This window comes from Spea bombifrons, chromosome 4 (assembly GCF_027358695.1).
Source record: "Spea bombifrons isolate aSpeBom1 chromosome 4, aSpeBom1.2.pri, whole genome shotgun sequence".
Taxonomy (NCBI): domain Eukaryota; kingdom Metazoa; phylum Chordata; class Amphibia; order Anura; family Pelobatidae; genus Spea; species Spea bombifrons.
Genome location: NC_071090.1, coordinates 40,975,400 through 41,002,306, shown reverse-complemented (window position 1 = coordinate 41,002,306; position 26,907 = coordinate 40,975,400). Strand labels below are relative to the sequence as shown.

The 26,907-nt window shown below is 38.9% G+C and overlaps 1 protein-coding gene across 1 annotated transcript in view; it reads right to left on the bottom strand.

The window, feature by feature from the left end:
- Positions 1–26,907, bottom strand: part of LOC128492590 (dynein axonemal heavy chain 3-like) — a 428,956-nt gene that overhangs the window by 167,458 nt on the left and 234,591 nt on the right. Inside the window, exons 37-42 of the mRNA XM_053465187.1 lie at positions 26,580–26,694; positions 23,827–23,960; positions 23,063–23,248; positions 20,811–20,988; positions 19,215–19,241; positions 451–689 (exon numbers count right to left, since the gene is read on the bottom strand). Coding sequence (XP_053321162.1) covers positions 451–689; positions 19,215–19,241; positions 20,811–20,988; positions 23,063–23,248; positions 23,827–23,960; positions 26,580–26,694 — 879 coding nt within the window. The remainder of the gene's footprint in view (positions 1–450; positions 690–19,214; positions 19,242–20,810; positions 20,989–23,062; positions 23,249–23,826; positions 23,961–26,579; positions 26,695–26,907) is intronic.

Here is a 26,907-nt window from a genome sequence, read left to right as displayed (position 1 = left end):
TTTTACCCTACTTGTGTTGGGAAGTATGCACCTGCTGCTTTGATCTTGCAGCAAACAGATGGCCCTTATTTCCTATTAAGACACAAATTACTGATTCATTTTAATATGCTATGGACTACAGAAAGCCCAGGACCAGATGTCCATGCATTCTCCTATGGAATAGTTTTTTTTTTTATTATTTTGTTTCCTGAAGAAAAAAAAATACATTTTAAAATGACACATGGTCCTCTGAATTGTGTCCTATTATCCGCATGCAATGAATCAGAATATTTGTCAACAGCAATTAAAATGCATTTTGCCTGGTAATAAGCATAGTGGAGTGAAACCAATCAGATTTCATTTGTACTGTCAGAAATCTAAGCCAAGTGGCTAATATTATCTTGTGGGTTAATCTCTGCGGATAAAACCAAGCACTATTACATATTTGATTTTAATTAAAACTCAGGGTACCTTTCGAGTTTTGTTAGGAAGATATCCTGGGTCTGATTAGCTGAAGTCTGCACTGAGAAGTTAATTTGACATACAGCATATTTTTCTTGAGGTAACCGTCTCAGGAAGCTGTTGGTAATAGCTGTCTTTCCAGTGCTCGTGGGGCCAACAAAAAGTAATGGCTTGTCTTGAAGAAGCAATGTCTCCAGGAAGTACATCTGCATAGCGGTCCCTGGTGTACTCACTATAATGTCATTAAGCTGTAAGAATAAAAGAGAACAGGACAAACAATGTAAATAAACTGTTTTATTAATCACCCCTTTCACAGAACAAACGTTCTCACATACATCTTCAAATACAGACAAATACAAAATGAAAACTTGATGGTTGCAACCAGCTAAGCTATCTCTGGAAAGTAAAAGGCGAAACATTACTTATAACGGAAGGCATTTTATTCACAAACTCAAGCTTAAAAATAAGCTTTGGTAAGCAATGTTCAGCTTAGTTTAAGGTCAACAGCAAAGGCCCTCTAGCTGTCTTTGCAACACTTGGTGCGCTTTATCTGAATTCAGCACCAAATTATATCAAACAACCAAATGTATCTCAGATTCCCAACCTGAATAAAAATTGCTCGACTAATCATGTACCGTTTTATACTTTTTAATGTTCAAAAACATCAACTCTACCGTACACATTAGTAGGATGGATTTAAGCAAAACAATATTCAGTTCCACATTACATCAAGATAAAACTCAATGTAATGTGTGAGAGTAAACCAAGAAAGTATGAAAGGTATGTTCCATGTGCTAACAAAGCTCAAACATAGTGGTTTATGGCTCTGTTGTATGCAGTGCTTGAAGAATACCATTGTCTCAGTGTTCAAGTAATCTTAGCTCCAATTTTGTTTTAGACTAAATACCTACTAAGTCACCCTGGCAAGGGGTTAAAGCAACAATCTGTTAGGTTTTGTGTTTTTATAAATAGGTTCTACATTGCCTTAATGCAATGGTTAAAGGACAATCATGCACAAACTTTTTTATATAGGAGAGGAAATTTAGCAGATTAATAGCATATTCAGCAAAAAGAAAACCTTTGGCACCCCAAACATAGAAACTAAATCAGTTTAAGTTTAGTAAGACTATGTGCTATGCAGCAGCACCAAGCTTTGCCATACTACCAGCTGAGATACGGATGAATAATGGAGAGAGATTTTAGTCACTGCAGTGGATTGGACAGGTAATTTGTGATTTATGGAAGCCGCAGGTGTTAATGTCGGCCCCTGCTTTCAATTATTTTTCTACTATACAATTTCACCAGGCATATAGATTTTCTGTAATAATACACTGTGACATTTCACATTACACTGTCCATGATGTGTAATGAATGAATGAATTTGTGTTCCTTGATTTTATTTACTCAGAGGAATAAGTGTTTTTTTCCAAGAACATATTTAAATGTATAGACAGGCTGTTGGATTGAGCGTTTTAAATGTTTCATGTAAAATATACAAGTCATAACACAATTGTTATATTTGATATGGCCAAATAGGCATCCAGGGTAAAATCGACATATGTTCCAAACCATATGGTACTCTACTGGATGACTGGAGAAGAGTTATGTAATAGTTACATGACTTGAATGGATACACGATTTAAGAACTTTGAATAGGGAAGTCAAAGAATTGACCCATGCGGTACCCTGTTATTTTCTGGGAAGTATTCTATTGTATTCTATTTGGGGCGTCAATGCCTTGAATTCTTATTTTGTTTCTAGCATTGGAATCAAGTCTCAGTTTATCACAGCAACTGTGATAAAGGCGAGTGGAGTTCCTTTTTATTAATTAAAGAAAACAAAATGTATGTTGCAGAAAATAAAGTAATAACTGTAAAGTCCTGCTACTAATTGTATAAGGCGGCATGTGATTGTGGGGATCTTAAGGTTTTTTAAAAAAAATGCTTGATTATGTAATAAGATAAGATAGAATTCGGGTTTCCCTCACCCTAGCACTTTGCCCGCTTTTGCATGAAAACACTATATAAACATGGATCTAAAAAAAAAAAAAAATGAAAATAAAGTGTCTATATATTTGTTTTTCAAGGCTTTTATTGGGATTAAAGTTATCTACTATGTAGGGAGTAAACTCATAATCAGTTTGGTATAGGTGATTATGTTTCAAATTTGTTTGTTTTGTAATTCTTAACCCCTTAAGGACAATGGGCGGTCCCTAAACCCATTGAAAACAATGCATTTTGAGCACGTACATGTACGGGCTTTGTCATTAAGGGGTTAATAAAAAAGCATAGCCTGTTAGTCTAATTGTAAGTGGTTCAAACGATATGTGTCTACAGAAAAATGGAGGAAATCAAAATGAAATCTTAGCAATAAGTCCAAGGCTAGACATTCACCCAAGATGTCATAGATGCAATAGGGTTCAATGTAAAACATTTATACCGCATAGGGCCGAATGCACAACCTTTTTCCTTAAACACTTCTTTAACGGGAAATACTTTCTAAGGCTTTGTTCTGATAATGTTCTCACTGGAAAATAAAACATTTGTAATTTATCAATTCTGTCTTTAATAGACTACTATAATTTAATAAAAACATTAAGTGATTCTTTTAATCATAAGAGAACAACATTAGGTAATTTGGGTAGGTGGCTGATGTAACAAGGGTTATGAATTTCATTATCTAGCATAAACACTTTTTAAATTTCTACTTGAAGGTTTTGTTTTTATTTACCGAGATCAGTGTCTCCCACTAGTGATTTCTTGCTTTATAATGAACAATTAAGATTTGTTGATTTTTTAGATTAATTAGATAGAAACAGAGGAACGATCAATTTAAAAATCAAAGAATGAAACCAGCCATCTGTCTAGTACATGTATTCACAGTCATAAATTTATCATTACTAGTCTGTGTCTGATAAACAACGATATTCTTGCTGCTTATAACGATCAGCAGTTTATGCATGTTTGAAGTTATTTAGGCAGGGGGGAACTTTGTAATTACCCAATTAAACCCAATATTATTAAAGGAAATAATCATGATACAAAAAATTAAACTTCTATACTTCTAGTAACATTTTTATATTATATACTTGTCTCTTGTAAAACTTTTATTACTGAAAAGGTTACATGATCAAATGGAAAGCTGTACAAAATGTTTTGTTAACCGTTGTAATTGACTTTATATATATTTTTGTAATGACCCATGGAAAGCTAAACTAAACAATTGGGTACACAATATTCCAGGAAAATATCACACACACACACCTCAAACTAAAACAGTAAAGGTTTAAATGACAACTACAGATTACAGGCTAATTACCCTAGTACCAGCACATATTATCTGTTAACCTACACATTATCAGAATGTCATTGTGTTATAGCCATTTATTCATTTTATCAGAAAAAAATCCATCTTATGAACCTTATTACATGCAAACATCAGATAAGAGGAGGCACTCTATAGTCTTTGTTCTTGAAACTTGTTTTTTTTAGATGTCTGACTTGCCCAAGATTAGAAAATGATTCTGACTACTTAAAGCCCAAATTAAAGTGGACCTGACATTTTTATATCGGCTTCCAGTATCACCTAAATATAGATGATATTCATGATGATACCTGTCTTCCCCTGATCTCTTTCCTTCTCTGCTGTTTCTTCTTGGAGGTCACAACTCTAACTGAGACTTAATCTCTCGAAAACTAAACTCATCATCTTCCGTTCTTCCATCTGCACCCCCATACCTGAATTCTCCATCTCCATTAACAACATGATATATATATTGGTTTGATTGAGGAGAAGTATATACAACACATAACTGTCTCCACTATTAACCAGGAACAATGCCTTGGGGTCATCTTTGGCGTACCCTACGTAGAAACATAGCACTTGACTCCAGATAAGAACTATTCAGCTCTTCTAGTCTGCCCATTCGCCCTACTAGAAACACCCAAATGTAAGTCCTTGGTCTTGTCTTAGATTCAGGATTGCTTTATTCCTATCCCGTGCATGTTTAAATCCCTGTATTAGCATCTATCAATTCTGCTGAGTAGGACAGTACAGGACACCCTTCATCTGCTACTCTACTTTGTGAAAAAAATAAATTAAAAATCATTATAATAACATGCAAAGCGATCCATGATACTGCATATTTCTTCACTTAAAAAAACTCCCCTACTTGATCTTTATGCTCTTCTCATGGGCTAAGGCTTTCCTCTTCCTTTGCTATCTCTTAATTTTCATGCAAACAAGACTTCGCTTGCATTGCTCCTCTGGAAATCACTTCCACCTAACCTCCTGCTTTCCCTCTCCTTCACAATATTCAAGAACAACTTTAAAACTCACGTTAAAACACAATCTATTCAACTAGAGGTTATTAAATCACCCATTTATACAACCCTCAAATTCATAGATAGCACTATCTCTTCCTCCATGTCTATACTTTTTTTTCTAAACACCATTCCCTCTAAATTGTAAGCTTGTGAGCAGGGCCCTCTTTGAATAATGTAATGGTTTGTCATACACTTTGACTGTATGTATTTGAAGAAGCACTAAATAAATTGTTGGCACCAGGCCCGGACTGGGACAAAAAATAGGCCCGGGCATTTAAGCCTGAGCAGCCCATATTTATTTATTTATTTATTTATTGTTAAAGCCCACCCTTCATGTACCATCTTTGCATTTAATCATTCACACAAATCATTAACACATTCATTAATGCAGTCTCACAAATCATTCAAGCAATTCATCCACACATGAATTCATTAATTGTCATACGCATTCACACAATTCATCCACACATTTATTCATTCTCATACGCATTCACACTACCCCCTCTCATCATCTTATCTGCCCCTTCTCACTATGTTCCCCCTTTTCACTATGTAACCCCCTTCCCCACTTATCAATATGTACCGCCTCTATCTATCCCCTCTCCCCCTTTCTCACTACCTAACCCCCCTCTGCCCCTTCTCACTGCAGCCCCCTCCCTCACCCTACTTACCTTGTTGCCAGAGCAAGCAGCAACTGCGACCGCGCCTGTGGCAGGGCAGGATTGACTTAGGGGCTGATGGAGCTGCAGCTCCAGGCTAGTACCTTAAAATATGGCCGCATTAAGGCAGAGCCCCTTAAGCCCGCCGCAACTGCAACCGGGTCCGCCACTCTAAGGCAGAGCCGGCCTTAGGTGTTCTGGCGCCCTGTGCGGACTACTCCTCTGGTGCCCCCCCATCCCAAAAAAAGAAAGGAATAAAAACTTGTAACAAAACTCCCCTTTCTCACTATCTATCCCCCTGTATCACTATCTACCACCTCTGCCTCTTCTCACTGTTATCATTATATACTGAGGCAGACATTGACGGTGGTACAGCATAATACTTATCACTATATACTGAGGCAGAAATTGATGGTGGTACAGCGTAACACCTACCACTATATACTGAGGCAGACAATGACGGTGGTACAGCATAACACCTATCACTATATACTGAGGCACACATTGACAGTGGTACAGCGTAATCCCTATCACTATACATTGAGCCAGACATTGACAATAGTGCAGCATAACACCAATCACTATATACTACGCCAAACATTGATGTGGTGTAGGCCTACCACTTCATTGTCTGGCTTAGTAGTAGGGATGCACCGAAACGAATTCTGGACTGAAACCGAAAATGCAGCATTTACCTGTCCGAAACCGAATATGACCTCCCCACACCATAAAAAAATCTAACACTTTTATTTAAAGTAAGTAACACACCAAAATAGGACAAAACAATTAAAAAACAATATTATATGTATATATATATGATTGTTAACAGCAATCACATTCCTATCATGCCCAGGCATACCCAGATTCCAGGATGTACTCGCAGACTTGGCATGATAGGAGTATGATTGCCCTATCTACCCCTTCTCACACCCTTCTGCCCCATCTACCCCTTCTCACTCCCTTCTCCCCTATCTACCCCTTCTCACTCCCTTCTCCCTATCTACCCTCGTTCCCCGTCTCACGCCCTTTTACCTATCTACCCCCTCCTAACTATCTACCCTCTCCCTCTTTGAAGTTCACTTACCTTTCAGGAGTCCTGCGGTGGGGGTGCAAGGCCTCTGCCTCCCAGCTCTGCCACTGTATGGAACAGTATAGAGTGATGGGAGTTATGATGTACTTTTAGAGCATAATTAGATCATGAAAAAGACATTGGAAATGGTACAGCATAACACCCATCACTCTCACACACTTACCAATCCACACATATATACCAATCCACACCTATACCAATCCACACCTATACCAATCCACACATATATACCAATCCACACGTATACCAATCCACACACATATACCAATCCACACACATACCAATCCACACACATACCAATCCACACGTATACCAATCCACACGTATGCCAATCCACACGTATGCCAATCCACACGTATACCAATCCACACATATATACCAATCCACACATACACCAATCCACACATATATACCAATCCACACATACACCAATCCACACATATATACCAATCCACACATATATACTAATCCACTCTCACTGAATATTTTCCTACCTTTCCTCTTTTCTCCTTACAGCTCCTTTTCCTCCTCTTTGCTCCTCTTCTTCAGTTCTTCTGTCTTCTCTGTCTTCTTCCGGTTCAGAGGGCAACAGCTGCTGTGCGCCGGGGTTTGTTGTCAGATCCCGGCGCACAGCAGCTGTTGCCGTGCAGATCACAAGGGAGCGGTATCGGAGGTCTTTAACAGACCTCCGGCTCCCTTGAGTGATTTTAAGCCGGGTTGAACCCGGCTTAAAATCCCTCAAGGGAACCGGAGGTCTGTTAAAGACCTCCGATACCGCTCCCTTGCGAACCTGCTCCTCCAGCGGCGGACATTACTGTCCGTCTCTGGAGGGGTGCCGGGTGCCGCAAGTTGGCACCCCCTGATGAGCGGCACCCGGTGCGGACCGCCCCCCGCCCCCTAGAGTGTGACGCCCTGTGCGGTCGCACACCCCAAAGGCCGGTCCTGCTCTAAGGGGCCGGGAAGCCCCCACCAGGGCCGGCCTTAGGGGTCTGCGGCCGCACAGGGTTTAAATTAAAACATCGGGTTTTTTTTTCAACTTTATTTAACATCCTCCATGTTAAATAAAGTTAAAAAAAACTTTATTTAACATGGAGGATGTTAAATAAAGTAAAATAAAACCCGATGTTTTAATTTATACCCTGTGTGGCCGCAGACCCGTAAGGCCGGCCTTGGTAGGGACTTCCCGGCCCCTTAGAGTGGCGGACCCGGTAGGTAGGGTAGGGGCCTGGAGCTGCAGCTCCATCAGCCCCTAAGTCAATGCCCCCTATCTATCTACCCCCTCCTAACTATCTACCCTCTCCCTCTTTGAAGTTCACTTACCTTTCAGGAGTCCTGCGGTGGGGGTGCAAGGCCTCTGCCTCCCAGCTCTGCCACTGTATGGAACAGTATAGAGTGATGGGAGTTATGATGTACTTTTAGAGCATAATTAGATCATGAAAAAGACATTGGAAATGGTACAGCATAACACCCATCACTCTCACACACTTACCAATCCACACATATATACCAATCCACACCTATACCAATCCACACCTATACCAATCCACACATATATACCAATCCACACGTATACCAATCCACACACATATACCAATCCACACACATACCAATCCACACACATACCAATCCACACGTATACCAATCCACACGTATGCCAATCCACACGTATGCCAATCCACACGTATGCCAATCCACACGTATACCAATCCACACATATATACCAATCCACACATACACCAATCCACACATATATACCAATCCACACATACACCAATCCACACATATATACCAATCCACACATATATACTAATCCACTCTCACTGAATATTTTCCTACCTTTCCTCTTTTCTCCTTACAGCTCCTTTTCCTCCTCTTCGCTCCTCTTCTTCAGTTCTTCTGTCTTCTCTGTCTTCTTCCGGTTCAGAGGGCAACAGCTGCTGTGCGCCGGGGTTTGTTGTCAGATCCCGGCGCACAGCAGCTGTTGCCGTGCAGATCACAAGGGAGCGGTATCGGAGGTCTTTAACAGACCTCCGGCTCCCTTGAGTGATTTTAAGCCGGGTTGAACCCGGCTTAAAATCACTCAAGGGAACCGGAGGTCTGTTAAAGACCTCCGATACCGCTCCCTTGCGAACCTGCTCCTCCAGCGGTGGACATTACTGTCCGTCTCTGGAGGGGTGCCGGGTGCCGCAAGTTGGCACCCCCTGATGAGCGGCACCCGGTGCGGACCGCCCCCCGCCCCCTAGAGTGTGACGCCCTGTGCGGTCGCACACCCCAAAGGCCGGTCCTGCTCTAAGGGGCCGGGAAGCCCCCACCAGGGCCGGCCTTAGGGGTCTGCGGCCGCACAGGGTTTAAATTAAAACATCGGGGTTTTTTTTCAACTTTATTTAACATCCTCCATGTTAAATAAAGTTAAAAAAAACTTTATTTAACATGGAGGATGTTAACTAAAGTAAAAAAAACCCCGATGTTTTAATTTATACCCTGTGCGGCCGCAGACCCGTAAGGCCGGCCTTGGTGGGGACTTCCCGGCCCCTTAGAGTGGCGGACCCGGTAGGTAGGGTAGGGGCCTGGAGCTGCAGCTCCATCAGCCCCTAAGTCAATGCGGCCCTGCCGTGGCCCGGCCCACCGGGCAAATGCCCGGTGTGCCCGATGGCCAGTCCGGGCCTGGTTGGCACTATATAAGTAAAACACTATATTTCTAAGTAGGAGAGTCCTGATTTAAAAGACCGAACGTCTCACATGTTTCTCTATCATGACTTTGTTAATTTGTGTGTTATGTATTTTTACATATAATCCATTTAATGGATTCCCATTAAAGACCTTAGATTGTTTAAAAAAGATAATTTATTTTCTATGATTTACTACTTTATCCTTGTCTAGGAATCATTGTATTTTTTCCCAACATCATTACCTCAAAACATAATTTCGTAAGCGATAGTCAAGTACGGAACTATGGATATACAATACTCTTATCGGACCTTTATTTTATGTTTGCTCCACATGTATAAGATACTGCTTTACACAGACTTCTGCGGCAACAAACAGCGGTTGCATAGCCCCAGGGAGTTGCTGTGTATTTCTATAACATTTATTTTTAGCAACTAGTAAGGATCTCTGGGGTGCAGTAAAGAAGAGTAGGGACAAATGTATGGATTCTACTCCAGATTGTTATGTAATTAAGTTGCCTCAAGAATAAGGAAGTTCAATTGCATGTGGTAAATAATGAATTTAATCTTAAAGGCTAAGCTGGTTAGTTGTGAGAAGGCCCTGATATTGGTGTATGTACATTTTTGTACCTGTGTGGCTAAATATATAAACATACACTAAATTGTACATTTATGTCTCAGGTGAAGGTATTAGATTCACTCATACCGTACTAAAAAGTTTCTGAATAAAATATTCATGTCTCACACAAGTACCAAATTTGGGGCTATTACACCAATAGCCTGTTTGGTATTAATGAACCTTAGTTGATATCCCTATTAGCATCCTGCTGCCACAAGCAATATTTGGCTCAAGGGCAGAGCCTTTGTTTGCCTACAGCTAAAGAGTATTCTTTAACAAACATATCATTTTAAAAACAACATTTTTTATTACTTGGTACCAAATTACATTCTAAAAGACCACGTTCCTCTACAGGAATTTTGGAATTAAGGTAAAATGAAGGAGGGGATAGCTAAAGGCAAATCACTCAAATTGAGGTTGCATTGACAGAAATTATTTTAAACTTTAAACATCGCTGTATAAATTGACATAAATCTATTTGTGATGCTGACCTTCCCAGCTGACAGATTTATATTAACTTACAGAACACTTCATGGCTCTGGCAGAAAAGTATAACCTCTACATAAGATGCAAAATAATTATATTGGAGACCTAGATATAAAACAGAAATGAGTACATAAAATCCAGTGGGAAATTTTGTCATTTAGACAATAGTTTGGTAAAAAGTTGAAGATATATTAGAAACCCAACTGTAATTCTTTTTTTATAAATTGTAAATGTACACATGGACACACACAAATGGGTTTAATGCCTAAAGAGAGAGTTGTACGGAGAGTTGTGGTCTCAACTTCCACTGTTTTAAGTATACATTACAGAAGGCCCGCCAAGCTCTTAATAACAGCAGAAGCTGTTTTAGGCAGATGTTTTAGGCAAATGAGACAACATGCTGTAAAAAAAGAATGCTTTAAAAAATGCTAATAGTTTATTTTTATAATGTAACGAAATGCAAAGTGAGTGAAGAAAAATCTAAATCAATGTATCGTGTGACCACCTTTTGCCTTCAAAATAGCATCAATTTTTCTTCTAGGTACACTTGCAAGTCAGGAATTTTGGAGGCATTTAGTTAGGTGTATGACTAAACAATTATACCAAACAAGTGCTAATGATTATCAATTTAATATGTAGGTTGGGACACAATCATTAACTGAACCAGAAGCAGCTGTGTAGGAGGAATATAACTGGGTGAGGAATGTCCAAAGTAAAACACAATGGCAAGACTGAGCACAGCAGTAAGACACAAGGTAGGTATACTGCATCAGTAAGGTATCTCCCAGGCAGAAACCTCAAGGCAGACAGGGGCTTCTAGATGTTCTGTCCAAGGTGTTTTTAAGAAGCACAAACAAGTGTGCAATGTTGAGGACCGCAGACCCAGTGGTCGGCTAAAGAAACTCAGTGCTGCAGGTGAAAGACACATCATGCTTAATTCTCTTCACAGTTGGAAGTTGTGCAGCAGTGTCATTAGCTCAGCATTGACAGAAAACTTTGGGATCCTGGTACATCCATCGACTGTCCAAAGAAGTCTGGTCAGAAGTGGCCTTCATGGAAGACATGGAAGACTAACTTTGACATGGAAACAAGGCCAAGCAACTCAACTACATTGTACATCACTGTGGGATATGATGGTGCTATATAAAATCATAAATACAAATAACAATTTACAAAAATACAGAAACTGGGGTGCAGAAACATGGCAGCAGGTGTTCTGGATGGATAAGTAAAAATTTAAAATATTTAGCTGTAGCAAAAAAAAGCATATTGGCAAAGGGCTGAAGAGCTGTAGAAAAATGAGAGTTTGAAGCATAGTGGAGGAACCATGCATGTTTGGGGCAGCATTTCTGCATACAAAGTTGAGCCAGATTTGGTCAGAAATAATCATCTCCTCGATGTTGAGAAGTAGAGGCAGATATTTAGCAATCATGCAATACAACATCCCCAAACATACAGCCAAAGCCATCTCTTCAGCATAAAGAAGAACAAGGAATCCTGGAGGGAATGGTATGGCCTCTACAGAGCCTTGATCTTAACATCATCAAGTCTGTCTGGAATTAATTAAGAATGAGAAGCAACTGAGGCTGCCTAAATCCACAGACGAACTGTGAATAGTTCTCCAGGATGTTTGGAAAAACCCAGGAAGCTGCTTAGTTCCTTAAAAACTGTGTGTAAGTGTACCTAGAAGCATTAATGCTATTTTGAAGGCAAAAGGTGGTTACACTAAATAATGATTTGATGTAGATTTTTGTTTCTGTTCACATTTGTTCACATTTCTGTACATTTTGCTACATGACAAATAAAAAGTGGAAATCAATAATGTGAACCAAATGTTTTACAATGATAGAGTTCACGTTCATGGTCTAGATAAATGGCTTACCAAAATGTTAGAAAATAAATACATTGAAAACATATACATGAAGGCACTAGAAATATATGATAAAACCACTTTTAATATGTGTTAAAACCATAGCTAGTAAATGCAATTCAAAAATGCATTTGAAGCAGTTTTAGTTTTTTTGCTTAAATTCTTATTAAATTGAATTCAGAAGCCATAGCAGATATCTTCACTATTCAAGAGCAAGCTTTCTAAAGTTTAAAAAAAATAGCTTGTTAGATAAATTGACCACGAAAACACTCCAAGATTGAACCTATTTACATTTGTTTAGGTTGAAGAGGCGTATATTTCCTATTTTTGGATTAAGATTTTTTTGTAATTATACAGATCACCCTTATGTGAAATTTTTGGGACCAAAAGTATTTCGAACAAGGAATAATTTAGGATAACAAATCTGGCTTCCCATCTCTGTCCGCTCCACGTTTAGGCTTCTCCCCGCAGTCGCAGAGCGCTTCTGGTCTGTTGTTCAGGCTTCCTCTGAGAACTTCCAGTCCAGAAAAGAGAGCGGAAGTGCAAAGAGAAGTCCGATGAGGCTGGGAAAGAATCTCCTAATTACAGGAGAGGTCATACACCTCTTTTTTTTTTTTCCCTTATGGTGTGTATCCCTTATCTGAAAAATACTTTGGATCATTTCTTATAAGGAATTTTCGGGTAATGGGTACTCAACCTCTAATAGAAAGTTTAGAAACTATGATTTTTAAGGATTCTCGGAATAACATTAGTTCTGTCTTTTCAACAGGAGAGAAAAGACAACATATACCCTAAAGTAGCAAAGGCACCATCTTTGTTCAGTAACAAAGCAGAAGAAAATGGCTTAATCCTATTACTGAATATTAGAAAACATGGCTTATATTCAATTATTCTGCCTATCCCTTACCTCTCGTACCAAAACATACAATCGTGGTCAAAAGTTTTAAGAATGACACAAATCTTAAATTACACAAAGTCTGCTGCCGCAGTTTAGATTATGGCAATTTGCATATACTCCAGAATATGTTATGAAGAGTGATCAGATGAATTGCCATGAAAAGGAACTTAATCCCAAAACAACATTTCCACTGCATTTCAGCCTTGCCCCAAAAGGACCAGTTGACATCATGTCAGGGCACCCAAGAAAGTCCAGCAAGCGCCAGGACTGTCTCCTAAAGTTGATTCAGCTGTGGGATTGGGGCGCCACCAGTGCAGAGCTTGCTCAGGAATGGCAGCAGGCAGGTGTGAGTGCATCTGCACGCACAGTGGGGCAAAGACTTTTGGAGGGTGGCCTGCTGTCAAGAAGGGCAGCAAAGAAGCCACTTCTCTCCAGGAAAAACCTAAGGGACAGACTGATATTCTGTAAAAGGTACAGGGATTTGACTGCTGAGGACTGAGGTAAGTCATTTACTCTGATGAATCCCCTGATTGTTTGAAGCTTCCTGAAAAAAAGCTTATCCGGAGAAGACAAGGTGAGGGCTACCATTAGTCCTGTGTAATGCCAATAGTAAAGCATCCTGAGACCATTCATGTGGGGGGTTTCTCAGCCATAAACAAATAATGGTATCAACACATCCTTCAAGAGCAACTTCTCTCAACCATCCAAGAACAGTTTGGTGATGAACAATGCATTTTCCAGCATGATGGAGCACCTTGCCATAAGGCAAAAGTGATTACTAAGTGGCTTGGGGAACAAAACATTGAAATTATGGGTCCATGGTCAGGAAACTCCTCAGACCTTAATCCCATTGAGAACTTGTGGTCAATCCTCAAGAGGTGGGTAGACAAACAAAAGCCCAAAAATTCTGACAAACTCCAAGCATTGATTATGCAATAAATGAATGCTATCAGTCAGGACATGGCCTAGAAGGTAATTGACAGCATGCCAGGGTGGATTGCAGAGGTCTTGAAAAAGAGGGGTGAACACTGCAAATATTGACTCTTTGCATAAACTTAATGTAATTATCAATAAAAGTCTTTGACACTTATGGAATGCTTGTAATTATACTTCAGTATACCATAGTAACATTTGATAAAAATATCTAAGAACACTGAAGCAGCAAACTTTGTGAACACCAATACTTGTGTCATTCTCAAAACTTTTGGCCAAGTGACCCTTAAACATCTGAAATAATAAATTGCATTATGTATTATGTGAGTTTCAGGCAAATCAGTGTCAAAAACAACCTAATGGCATTATTACTTTTCTTGCCAAAGTTCTTGATTTTCTAATTTTTACTGTACCTAGGACTGAAGCTAGGACTTTTGTTGAACATTTTGTAAAAGAGCCACTTCTTTGATTCTGTACTTTACTTGAAGATAACATTCAATTAATTCTTTATAACATAGGCAATTCACTTTTTCTAAAGCTGAATACACAGCTGACTAAATTAGCATGATATGGTTTATTACAAAGTATTACAAAGGTTATCAATTGTGCTGGTACAGCACAACTTCTCTTGACATAAAATTACGTATTTAAAAGACAATGGTTGTTAAAGATAGTTTCGTTGGAATGTCACTAAATTCTGCATTATATTCCACTCTTTTTGGACAGAAAAAAATATGAAACCCACATTCACTTTTTTTTTAAATTCCATTGTTCTTATTTTTGTAATGTGAATATATTACATCATTAAATACATTTTGTAAAGAAACCTAATCATTACTTAATATCTCTTACTACATTATGAGTCAAAGTTTTATATCTGGAAGCTTTAAAGCTATATCAGAAATCCATGACCAAGTTAAACATTTTCCTAAAGTGTTAAAAAGATAAATGTGCTTGCAATAGTTCTCTACGACAGCTGTGGTAATTTATTTGCCAAAGATTGCCCCTTCACTGGATACTGATGCACATTTTTACTATTTGCAAAATATAGGTACTCAAAGTAACCAGATTAATGCATCTAATTGACTCCAACTATCAGATTTACATTAGTAGTAGTAGTAGTATTGTGCATTTTATTTACAGGTAGGGTTTGTTATGTAATATTGAGTAGGGGTTTGAGAATGACATGATAGGAAATACACAATGGTCCTTAGGCCTATATGCAAGACTCCTCACTACATCATAATTAGTTATAGTCTCCATGGGGCAGGTACTAATTCTTCAAATAGGCCTGGCCCACTCAAAAAGGCAGAGCTCAGCAGTAGTGCAATAGCTAACATGTAAACTGCTATGGTGGGAGTGTGAGGCATCTGTCTGGGGTGCCGGCGCTTCACGCTGAGCGCTGGCATATGACATCATATGCCGGCGCTCAGCAGTGAAGCCGCGCGCACCGCGGCAGAGCAGCGAGACAGAGGCCTCGCGCCCCCACCACAGGACTGCACGGTAAGTGACCTATAAAGGGGGGTAGGGAGATGGTAGATAGTGAGAAGGGGGGTAGGAAGAGGGTAGATAGTGAGAAGAGGGGGGTAGAGAGAGGGTAGATAGTGAGAATGAGGGGGTAGGGAGAAGGTAGATAGTGAGAAGGGAGGGAGAGGGGGTAGATAGCCTGAGAAGCGGGGGAGGGGGGGTAGATGGTGTGAGATGGGGTAGATGGTGTGAGAAGGGGGTAGATTGGGTTGGGGGTAGGGGGGCCCTTAACAGATTCTGCACCGGGGCCCTGAGGCTTCTAGTTACGCCCCTGCCCTCCAATGATCTCCGAGATCAATAATGTGCTAGTGTAGCAATGTACTTAGCTGCTCCAAATTAGCTAGTGTGCTTTATTCAATTAGCTTAAAATAATGTATAACTTCAACATTGTTGGTAGTTATAATCAGTAAATTATTCCATACATGATAGGTTTGTGCTCACTTACTTCCAGCAAGATGTAAGTCTCATTATCTTTCTAAATGTTGACCTCTTCTTTCTTCAGAGCAAAAATTTGCTGAAGCAATGCAAATTTTTAACAAGGAAGACAAGTGTATTCACCAAAATAGATCTGCTTACACTAGAAATTGTATATTGAAATACTCCAAGACATGTTAGTCTTGTAATTTACAGTTTAGTATAAAGAAGTTAAGAAATATATACAGAGTGTAGGTGGTAAAATAATAAAAATAAGAATAAAAGATATCTACGAGCATATGTTAGTTTTAATTAATGTGCATATTTGGAAAAGACAACTTTTGGGGTAGGAAATCAGGTAAATGCATACATTGGCTTTTCAGTCCTTTAGTTTTTGACACATTAAAGCACAATACATTAGCTTTAATGATCCAAAGCTGTCAGTGTCAGAGTATGCAGAGGTGTGACTACAACGTAAAATGCATTTTAATTCTGCCTAAGGCTGAGCTTAACGTATTTGCTTTCTACCATGCACTGACCCATAATGTGTTGCCATGGTTTCCCCAATGGACTAAAATAAACATGAAAAAGTGACAATTATTTGTGTAGTTTTTCTTGGTATTTTTTGTTCTTACAAGATATAAATGATAGGTAGGGGGGTTGACTTGGTTGGATCATCTAACTGAGCTTATAAGTGGCTTTTTAACCCCTTAATGACAAAGCCCGTACATGTATGGGCTCAAAATACATTGTTTTCAATGGGTTTAGGGACCGCCCATAGTCCTTAAGGGGAAGTTAGCATGATGTGTCTTTCATCTGCTGCACTAAGCTTCCTTGGTTGACCACTGCGTCTATGGTCCTCAACATTTCTTTGTGCTTCTTCCAAAGAGCTTGGATAGAACATCTGGAAGCCTCTGCCCGGGAAAGACTTTGCTGGTGCAATATACCTACCTTGTGTCTTATTGTTGAGTCTTGCCATGGTGTATTACTTTTGACATTAAATTGTCACCTGTTGGCTGTTCTTCAGTCAGTATTCCATCTACACAGCTATTTCTGGTTCAGTTAATGATGTGTTCAACCTACATATTACATTTATGATCATTCGCACCTAGTATAATTGTTTATCATATTCCTAACTATATGCCTAAAAACTCCCTAACTTTGTGCAAACATACATATAAGAATTGATGGTGTTTTGAAGGCAAATGGTGGATACCAAATAATTATTTAATTTAGATTTTACTTCTGTTCAATCACTTTGTATTGTGTATATATGTCACATGTCAACTTTGTTCAATATATTGTGTTTTTTTGTGTATAGGCAATTACCGTATTGGCTCGGATATAGGCCGCCCCCGTATATAGGCCGCACCCTAAAAGTTTGGTGCTTTTTTAAAGAAAAAGTTTTTTTTCTTTAAAAAAGCACCAAAAAAAACATGCTGCCACTGTCCTCCCTCCCCGAGATATGCTGCCACTGTCCTCCCTCCCCGAGATATGCTACCACTGTCCTCCCCCCCGAGATATGCTACCACTGTCCTCCCCCCCGAGATATGCTGCCACTGTCCTCCCTCCCCGAGATACGCTGCCACTGTCCTCCCTCCCCGCGATACGCTGCCGCTGTCCTCCCTTCCCGCGATCCGCTGCGCTCCCTCCCCGAGATCCGCTGCCCTCCCTCCCCGAGATCCGCTGCCCTCCCTCCCCGAGATCCGCTGCCCTCCCTCCCCGAGATCCGCTGCCCTCCCTCCCCGCGATACGCTGCCCTCCCTCCCCGCGATACGCTGCCCTCCCTCCCCGAGATCCGCTGCCCTCCCTCCCCGAGATCCGCTGCCCTCCCTCCCCGAGATCCGCTGCCCTCCCTCCCCGCGATACGCTGCCCTCCCTCCCCGCGATACGCTGCCCTCCCTCCCCGCGATACGCTGCCGCTGTCCTCCTCTGCCCCCCCTCCTCGACTTACCGGAGCAGACTCCCGGGTGTCTTCAGGGCCGGCGAGGGACATCTACGCAATACGCGTATGCAACTTCCGGTACCGTTACCGGAAGTTGCATTTGCGTATTGCGTAAATGTCTCCCGCCGGCCCCGCAAGACACCCGGGAGTCTGCTCCGGTAAGTCGGGGGTGGGCAGAGGTAAAACGCTTAGATAACCTCCCGTGCCGGCACCCCCCCCCCGTGGGAAGTGCTGGCAGGGGAGGCTGTCTGAGCGTATCGGGGAGAAGGATGCAGGTCCCCTGCACCGCTGCGGGGGATCTGTATCTTAACCCCGCTGCCTGCCCGGCGCCCGGGACTGCATGTCCCGGGCGTCGGGCGCTAGACCCCGAATATAGGCCGCACCCCCACTTTAAAAACTTAAAGTGGGGGAAAAAAGTGCGGCCTATATTCGAGCCAATACGGTATATAGTATATTTGCACAAACTTGAGTCCAGAATATTTTGACCTTGATTAACACATGCTGGCTCTCTGCCATAGAATGTAAATCAATCAAACAAAAGGTAAACAATAAAAAGTCAAAGTAGTTTGCCGAAACACTTTACATACTGTACATAAACATGTTGATGTTTACAATATATATTTTTATCTAATGTATATATACTGAAGATGTTTAGCCTAAATAAAAATAATAGCAGATGGCTAGAGAAACTACTGATATTCAGAAAAAATAAAAAATGAAGAACTGTGGTTTAGCACCTATTAATTTATTAAAATAACCTGCATTTGTCTTTTTTTTTTTAAGAAAAAAATATGCCCATGTAGCTTCAGGCCTTAAGTGTGCACTGATCTGAGTAACACATTCCTTAACAAATGTAATATCAGAAATATAGGTTAGATAACCTTTTGATGATGGACTTAGACATCTTTCACTCCAAGCAACAACATGCAGTGATCTGCTGTAATTCAAACCATTACGTTTGTGCATTTTGTCTACACTAGCATGTCAGCCTACTTAGAGCCACCAGTAGTCCTTCATGTCTTCCAGTCCAATCATTATGTTTGGGAATCACCTCCATTACTTATGCAGCCAATCAATTCCTGATTGCACTTGTGTATTTCAGGGTTCGTGCTTTCCACTTCAGTTGGATCCTGCCCTGTTGTCTGGGTCCATGTTTCTGGATCCTCCCACAGCTGGTCTCCTCGGACCTTAGTCTCCATATTGTGACATACACTACATATCTTCTTTCCTGTTTCCTCTAGAGACTTCTGACCTGCACTTCTTGAGTATCCCTAATGTTCTTTCTAGTTCAGGTATACAGCATGAAAAAGCATAATATAATAAATAAGGGGTTCAACTCACCATCAGCTGCATGTCTTTTTCATCTGTCTTCATGTTTAAATGTGGAAGAGAAAAAAAAGTTACAATATAGTACAACTTTTCAATGATTATATCTAGCATGTGAGGCATGTTTGCCTTATTTTATTTGGCTGTATTAGTCGGGCAAATGCAGTAGGCTTCCGCATACATTTTTAGAGCTCCTGAAATAGTAGAGGCTTGACTCCGTAAAGGAAAGCATTTAAATGAATGTATATATAGCATGTCATCAAAATAATGTAAAACTGTGCTTAGAGATTTATTGAAATACTACTTAACTTTGAATACCTTCAAAGAAATGACTTATGGCAATTGTGCTTAACAGGAAGTCCAGGTAGGATTGCAATATTCTACAAGCAGGGCCTCATAAGTGAAAAGACCTTGATCATGGAGCCACTCATTTTTTAAACTTTGTACACAATTTAATTTATTTTAGAACGGTGTTAGTTTTAACTCTATTTTAACATAGTAAATACACTCCGTAAATGATGGAAGCCCCTTTAAATAAAGCTTCTAAACTGAGAAGAACAGTTATTAGTTTCTCTTTATTGAGACTTCAGTTGAGTTCATAAGAGACCAAATGATGCAGTCCTGAAGCTGAATACTAGATATAAGTTTCATTCATGGTTGAGAAAATAAATTGTTAAGTGTCAGAGTCTGTGAATTCATAGAACTTTAATTATAAGTGCATAACATAATATTGCAGCTACAGACTGAATCCTATTAAGACTACAAAATTCAATATCTCATCTCAATGGCTTTTAATTGATCTCTGCACATACTGTGATTGCAGTGTAATGTCTTAGATGTTTTCCATACAAGCAGACAAACGTAAGCACATTAGGGCTGTTAAACATTTTAACAACTAGTCTGCGTATTCCACTATAACTGTTTTTTTCTCCAGCATAATTAACACTATCAGGCACATACAAAAATGCCTTGGATATTGCTGTTATCCTGACATACTGTTTATAAAGAATGATATAGTCAGTGATATATTCTGGTCTATGCCACCAAGGCTACCCAGTGCACCGCTTTGATAATGCAATGGTGGCGGGATCAGGGTCCATATAGTGTTTTAAAGCTATTATATATATATATATATATATATATATATATATATATATATATATAAAGTACTAGCAGCTTCCTTATGTCACAAGCAGGAATGAGCAGGCTAGTGAATACTTGGGCTGAAATTGACTTAGATGCTTGGCTCATGCTTATAGTAAGATGGTGAGCCAGAGCCATGTTGCAATGTGTGGCAACTAACACCTCCTTGTTTGGCAAACAGTCCTTGTAGATTCCCCTTTCACATGCATGAGGACATCTACGTGTGGATATAGATTTGACATGTGGATTCTGGGTCATCTCAAAAGTGCCTGGCAAATGCACCTGCTTAGCAGCCATGTTACCACCCATCCAAGTATGGGCCAAGGCCAACATATCATAACATGCTAGAGGTGGTGTCTTGTGGAACTTTCCCTGTTATTTTAAGACTGGCTATATGATATCAATGTGTGAGCCATTAAAATACAGAGTAGGTAATTGACAAACAATATTGACTATGCTTTTTCTTACCTTAGAAATATTTTCAATTTTGGTTGGTACAACAAGGTCTTTCCATAGACACCAAGAAGAAAATGTATTTTTTAAATAGACTACATCATAAACACTCTCTCCTTTAGGCAGATGTAAACCTTTGGGCCTTGGATAAGATAAATCTTGTTCACATAAGTTTTTTAAGAACTCACTGAAACTGTGAAAAAAGGTTATTGTAACTGTGATGCATAAAGAAAACGTACAGACGAAAACTATTTAAAATGCTGAACCAGTAGATAAAATTAATAGGGATAAATAATGCAGAATATAATCAAGATAATACTGCCTGCCTCACACGTTTAGCTGTCTATATATGACGCTTACAGGCAGTGGTGTATTTTGGTTTTGCGCTGCCCTAGGCAAGACTAAACTCAGGCACCCCTCTAATCTAAAATTGGCCCACCCCTATCCATAACTTCCCCTAAATTAACCCTAAAGACCCCATTAACCATAACTGCCCCTAAATTAACCCTAGACCCCATCAACCATAACTGCCCATAAATTAACCCTAATGACCCCATCAACCATAACCATACCTGGGTTTGACCCGGAGATTGCTGGGTGAAGCACTGCTTCTCAGGGTCAAGACCCGAATCCTCTGGGTCACAGGAGCTGGGTCTTGACACGCCCCGCTCCCAGCCTATTTTCCCTTTAAATGGGGGTGTTTCCTGCTGCCATCAGTGGGAACTCCCACCAATGTCACGGGACTGCCCCCTGACGGGGCAAGGGAAGGCTCCGGGTAGCCAGAGCCCAGAAGTTCCCAGGTATGACCATAACTGCCCCTAAAATAACCCTAAAGACCCCATTAACCATAACTGCCCCTAAATTAACCCTAAACACCCCATTAACCATAACTGCCCCTAAATTTACCCCCACCTGCCCTAACCTTCAGCAGCCCAAATATTAATTTTATACTTACTGCTAGATGAGTTGCTGAGCAGTGTGGCTGCTATAAGGAAAGGGACGGGACCAATCATCATTATGACTGCAGGGAGGGACTGGGAAGCATAAAGGGGCGGGGCCAATCATCAGTGTGACTGCAGGCAGGGAGTGGGAAGTAGTAACTGCTGTGGGGGCATTCCATGGGCGTTTGGGGCAGCGTTTTTTATCGCCCCCCTGAAATGTGCTGACCAAGGCAGTTGCCTTGTCTGCCTCGTGGCAGATACAGCACTGCATACAGGCATATGACTATATATATGCCCACTACAACAAGGAAAATATTATTATTTGTGTATATATAGCGTTCAGTTATGTATTTTCAATATATGTATTACATTTACCTCTTATGCATGCAGGCACAGCTCAAAATGTACAAACTAATTGCTTGATTTATTTAAAAAATGCACTTTTGGATCTAAGAAAGCTTTTCGGTCATTTACTCTGGTAAGATACTATAATATCGAAGCTATGCTGTTTATGTGCTACCATACCTCAGTATTTTTAAGTGATAAATTGTGCAAGTGCTGAGTTTTTTGTGGTCTGGCTGATGGGCACAATCTTTCATATGTCATAACTTTCAACTCTGAGCACTAAAATGAACCATTACTTGGACTTCTAAAGGTTTTTGATGAAGGACTTTCCACAAAGTTTGGCCTCATCGGAGACCAAGTAAAAGACTCATGTATATGATTTATCCTTCAAAGTCATTTTTTTCAGTCTCTCGACAACCCTGCCAACTGCAGTCACAATGTGAATGTAGGTTTCTCTTAAAAAGAACGGAAGAATATAATTCCGCCAGGCTTGGTAAATAAACATTTATGTCCAGTTATGTAACTGTGTAACTTATGTAACTTATGTAGTTTAAGCATTAAACAAAAGAAATAACAATAGTTAGATGTTTGTGTTGTGCTAATCAAAATAGCCACCTCTTAGTGATATCACGTGTAATGCACTTTAGTGCATGCAAAGTATGCATGGGTTTAAGCTCTTAGAGTGCAAAACACTAGAAATACTTCTGTTACAGATATTTATCCCCTTAATGCACATAAAATATACCCTTCCCAGCAGGATCTATAAAATACATTATATACGGCCAACAGGTAGTGGGCTCATTAGTACAAAACACAACTGCAACCACCTGATTCCAAGAAAGATACAAGTGAGGACTTGAAATGTATTCATGTGCTATTTTGTAATTGTGTAATTATCATATCCAATGTTTAAAGTAACAAGGTAATGTTTGTTCTGTGGATCTTCTACAAATTAAAAAAATATTAATTAGATATACTCACCACTGTTTGGACTCAGAACAAAGAATTCCTCCCACAGACCAGATGACTGAAAAAAAGCCATAGGCCACAAGCATATTTCTACACTCGTCTTTCATTTGTTTACTAACTGTGTGATAACTTTCTGCATTTGTCTCTTCTGAACCATCAATGACTTCATCCTCATTATCAGCACCAGTCTTTGCAGACCTAAAAAGATATAAAAAGATAAAGTTTTATTAACCTATATAATGTGATAAAATATGAACAACATTTGTACTTTTCCGGTCAATAAATGTTCAGAATAAAAAATTACTTTAAGTGTACAGCATATGGATCCTTTAAACACATAATTAGTTTCCTATTATTTGTGGCTGGTCGTTTGAGAAAAATAGAAAGCATGTCAGCAATGAAATACATTTTAACAACAACAACAAACATATCTGTGTTAGCTTTTTATTTCCAACATGACAGCTATAAATAAACATCTGTCTCAAACTGCTGTTTAGTACATAAATATAAAGATATACAGATTCAAGATTGTGTGATATACCTGGTGATACGTTAGAAACCACCGCAGGTGGAGATTAATGTTAGTAGATTTCTACAAATGAGGTGAAACTACAAAGCTAACATTTCCTGGTTGCTCCAGCAGATTAAATTCTACTTTCTCTAGTAAATAAGTATGATGCTGATAACATTTATACTAAATACGTTTAGAAAAACTTATAATACATTTTGTTTTGCTAACAAATCATATGATTTGATTAATAAACAGATAATCTCACCTCATGTTCAACAGCAAGCATTCATAAAGTTTCAGCATGGACATTGTAAGGTGCATAGGGGATGTCTGAATTACAAATTTGCACTTCTTCTCGACAAAGTCCAAGCATGTAGGAAGTAGCCATTTGCACATCATCTGCACAGATATTTACCAATGATATAATTAATGCAACCGACATTGAATAATATTAATTTTAAGTATGATGGGAATGCAATAATAATAATAAGGTACACAGGCTTACACAGGGAGATGCCAGATGCTATGGGCAGAGGCCAAATATAAAGAATACCACAAGTGAAATTGATATTTCTCTTTTAATTTAATGGAAAGTTATAAATAAATGCAAAAACCCATAGGCAATCCCACAAAAGATAAACAGATGGACAGTGCCTTAAAATTAAGGCTGTTTCATGGAAGCTGGTACTGTTGGGAGGTATGGTTTAATGGGTAGATCCCTAATAGATATTGGCCTTAATACTTAATAGTTAAATCTATTATTATTATCATGAATAAAATTGGCCTTTTAAAAATCCGTTGAGTACTGTAAATGTTTTAGTTTGTTTTATTAGCAAATCCATTATTTTTTTTAAAAAGCTTCAGTGTGGTTGCACATAAAATGCAAAATACATTTTAGTTTTCAAATAAAAAGAAGCAATAACAAATCCTAAAAATAAAACATTAACAACTCAGAAATAAAGATATTCCCACAGGAACAATGTTCCCATTCTCCCCTAGTGTGGAGGGTATTTTACCAATAAAAGCAAAACTGACGAAGAAAAGGAAATTAGAGTCTTATATTAGAAAATTACTATAAACAGACTTTAACATAGAACAAAATATAGCTTAAATACCACCTAAGGCACATAATAACCATCTTAATTTTTACTTGTCATTAATGTGTTAATGCCATTTCCTTACAAACGGAACAAAAAAAATGTAAAGAATCAGTAAGACCATATGTTTAAATTTGTATTACATGTTCCAGCATCACAATTATTCATATACTGAATGATACATCAAGGCAAGTTTAGATAAAATAACAGCATGGTGAAACATATTAGAACCAGTGTTAATATAATTATCCTCTGTGTTTTGTACCATATGGCAGCTTATTTTTAAACAATTATAAAGTGTTCCATCTGTATGGTGTAAATTACAACAAGGAAATAGGCAATGTTTCAGAAATATAGTCTGAAGTTAGTCAATAATATCTGAGTTAACAAGCAGCCGGTTATCCGCCAAAATCGCCCATTGTTAGAAATGTTTTGTCACATGTTATTGCTCCCCAATTCCTTGGTTTACATGAGATAAGTTTGACCCAGCACTGGTTTGTGCTGACATGCACAGAAAATGCTCCCTTTAATTTAAATAGGAGCACTTTCCTGACTGGCTACTTCAGGCACCAAAAAGTGGCTTAAAAATGGAACCACAGAGGGGGTAGAGCTCTGGAGCTGCAGTTTATCCCAAAATTAATATTTGTTTGCTCAACAGTTAATGAATACATATACAAAAAGACATATGAACTATTATGTATTGTTCATTGGTGAAACTGCATACAAGTACTGTAGTGTCCCATACAACACAAGCGCAAGTATGCCCTTTTGCAGAATAAGATGTGTTCACTAAGCAACAATTTTAAAAGTTGTGCAGGGGTGAGGCATTTTTCATGATGCAGTGAGAACATTTTCAAATATAAAATAATGCATGCAGTTAAGCAGCAGAGAATGACAAATGAACTAATATCACATTTTCAATTTAATTTCTCAATGCAAAATATGTTTTCATCAAAATCTAACCGTTTTCTTCATAGCATCAGGATTTTTAGTTATGCCCATTTCATTCATATTTTACAGGTTCATTTAGTACAAGGTTGCTTCAAAGTTCTTCAGCAAACATCATATCCTTTAGCTGAGCATTGGAAGGGGTTAACTTTACATAATAAAATTATGTAAGGTCATATTATTTACAAAATCCACCGATTAGTTATAATTGTTAGATTTTCTACAATATATCAAAGATCCATCTAATTTCATGACCTATGTTTGTATGGGATTATTGCTCATATAGTATATTATAATATATTATTTGAAGTATGATAAATTACAGGTAAGGAAGATGGATACAGCATTTTTTCTTGAAAACAGTATTTTTTCTTGAATGAGATGCTAAATTTAGTAAGGCTATCTCTTCTACACTTATTGACAGGGTCATTTTGAGAGCACACCTTATCCACTTCTGCTAACACTAACAAATCACTAACTAACACTAATCAAATAAGGGAACATATGATATTAACTATTTAATTATATTCCCTTTCATTTATAAGGCACTGTTTAGGAATGGTGAAATGGGAGAACACATGTTTCTGATGCTTTTTGTGAAAAATGTCTTGAATTCTATCTTGAAACTATCTTCACGTATTTTTAAAATAATATATATATATCTAGATTCATTAAACCTACGTAAAGGGCTGATGATAAGACAAATGGTTTTCTACGTGCATCTGGAAAATGTGCATTTCTTTGTTCTGGGGAGGAAATGCATCGAGAGTCAGGCAATGCAGATCATTTGTCTTTATCGTTGTAACACTTGACAAGAGTTATGATTACTTCTATAAGGGTCTCAAAAAAATGCCTTGTTCACAGTATTGGTTATTTATTATGTGATGAAATGTTGACCACGGCTAGGAATTTTTTACAGAACAAAAATCATTTTTTTTTCACAAAAAAAAAATAGTATGAATTGAACTCGTACCTGAACAATCTGGCATTCCTCAGGACTAAGAATTGCTGGGAGCTTTGTTTGCAGCCAAGACTCTGTTAATGGCTGCCATCCTAAGTCCTTAGCTTCCATGTAGATCATACCGCATCTGGCAAAACAAAATAATTGTAGCCAAAAGCCTGATATACACTTACATTCTGAAAACACAATGCACAATAATAATTGATAAACATCATTGCTTTAGGGGCAGGATCATCATCATTTTTTTGTATTTATAGTATTTAAAATGTCCATAGACCAAGTTGTCCATTTTAGACCAGTATACACTTCCTGTTTTACAAAACTTAACATTTGCATCATT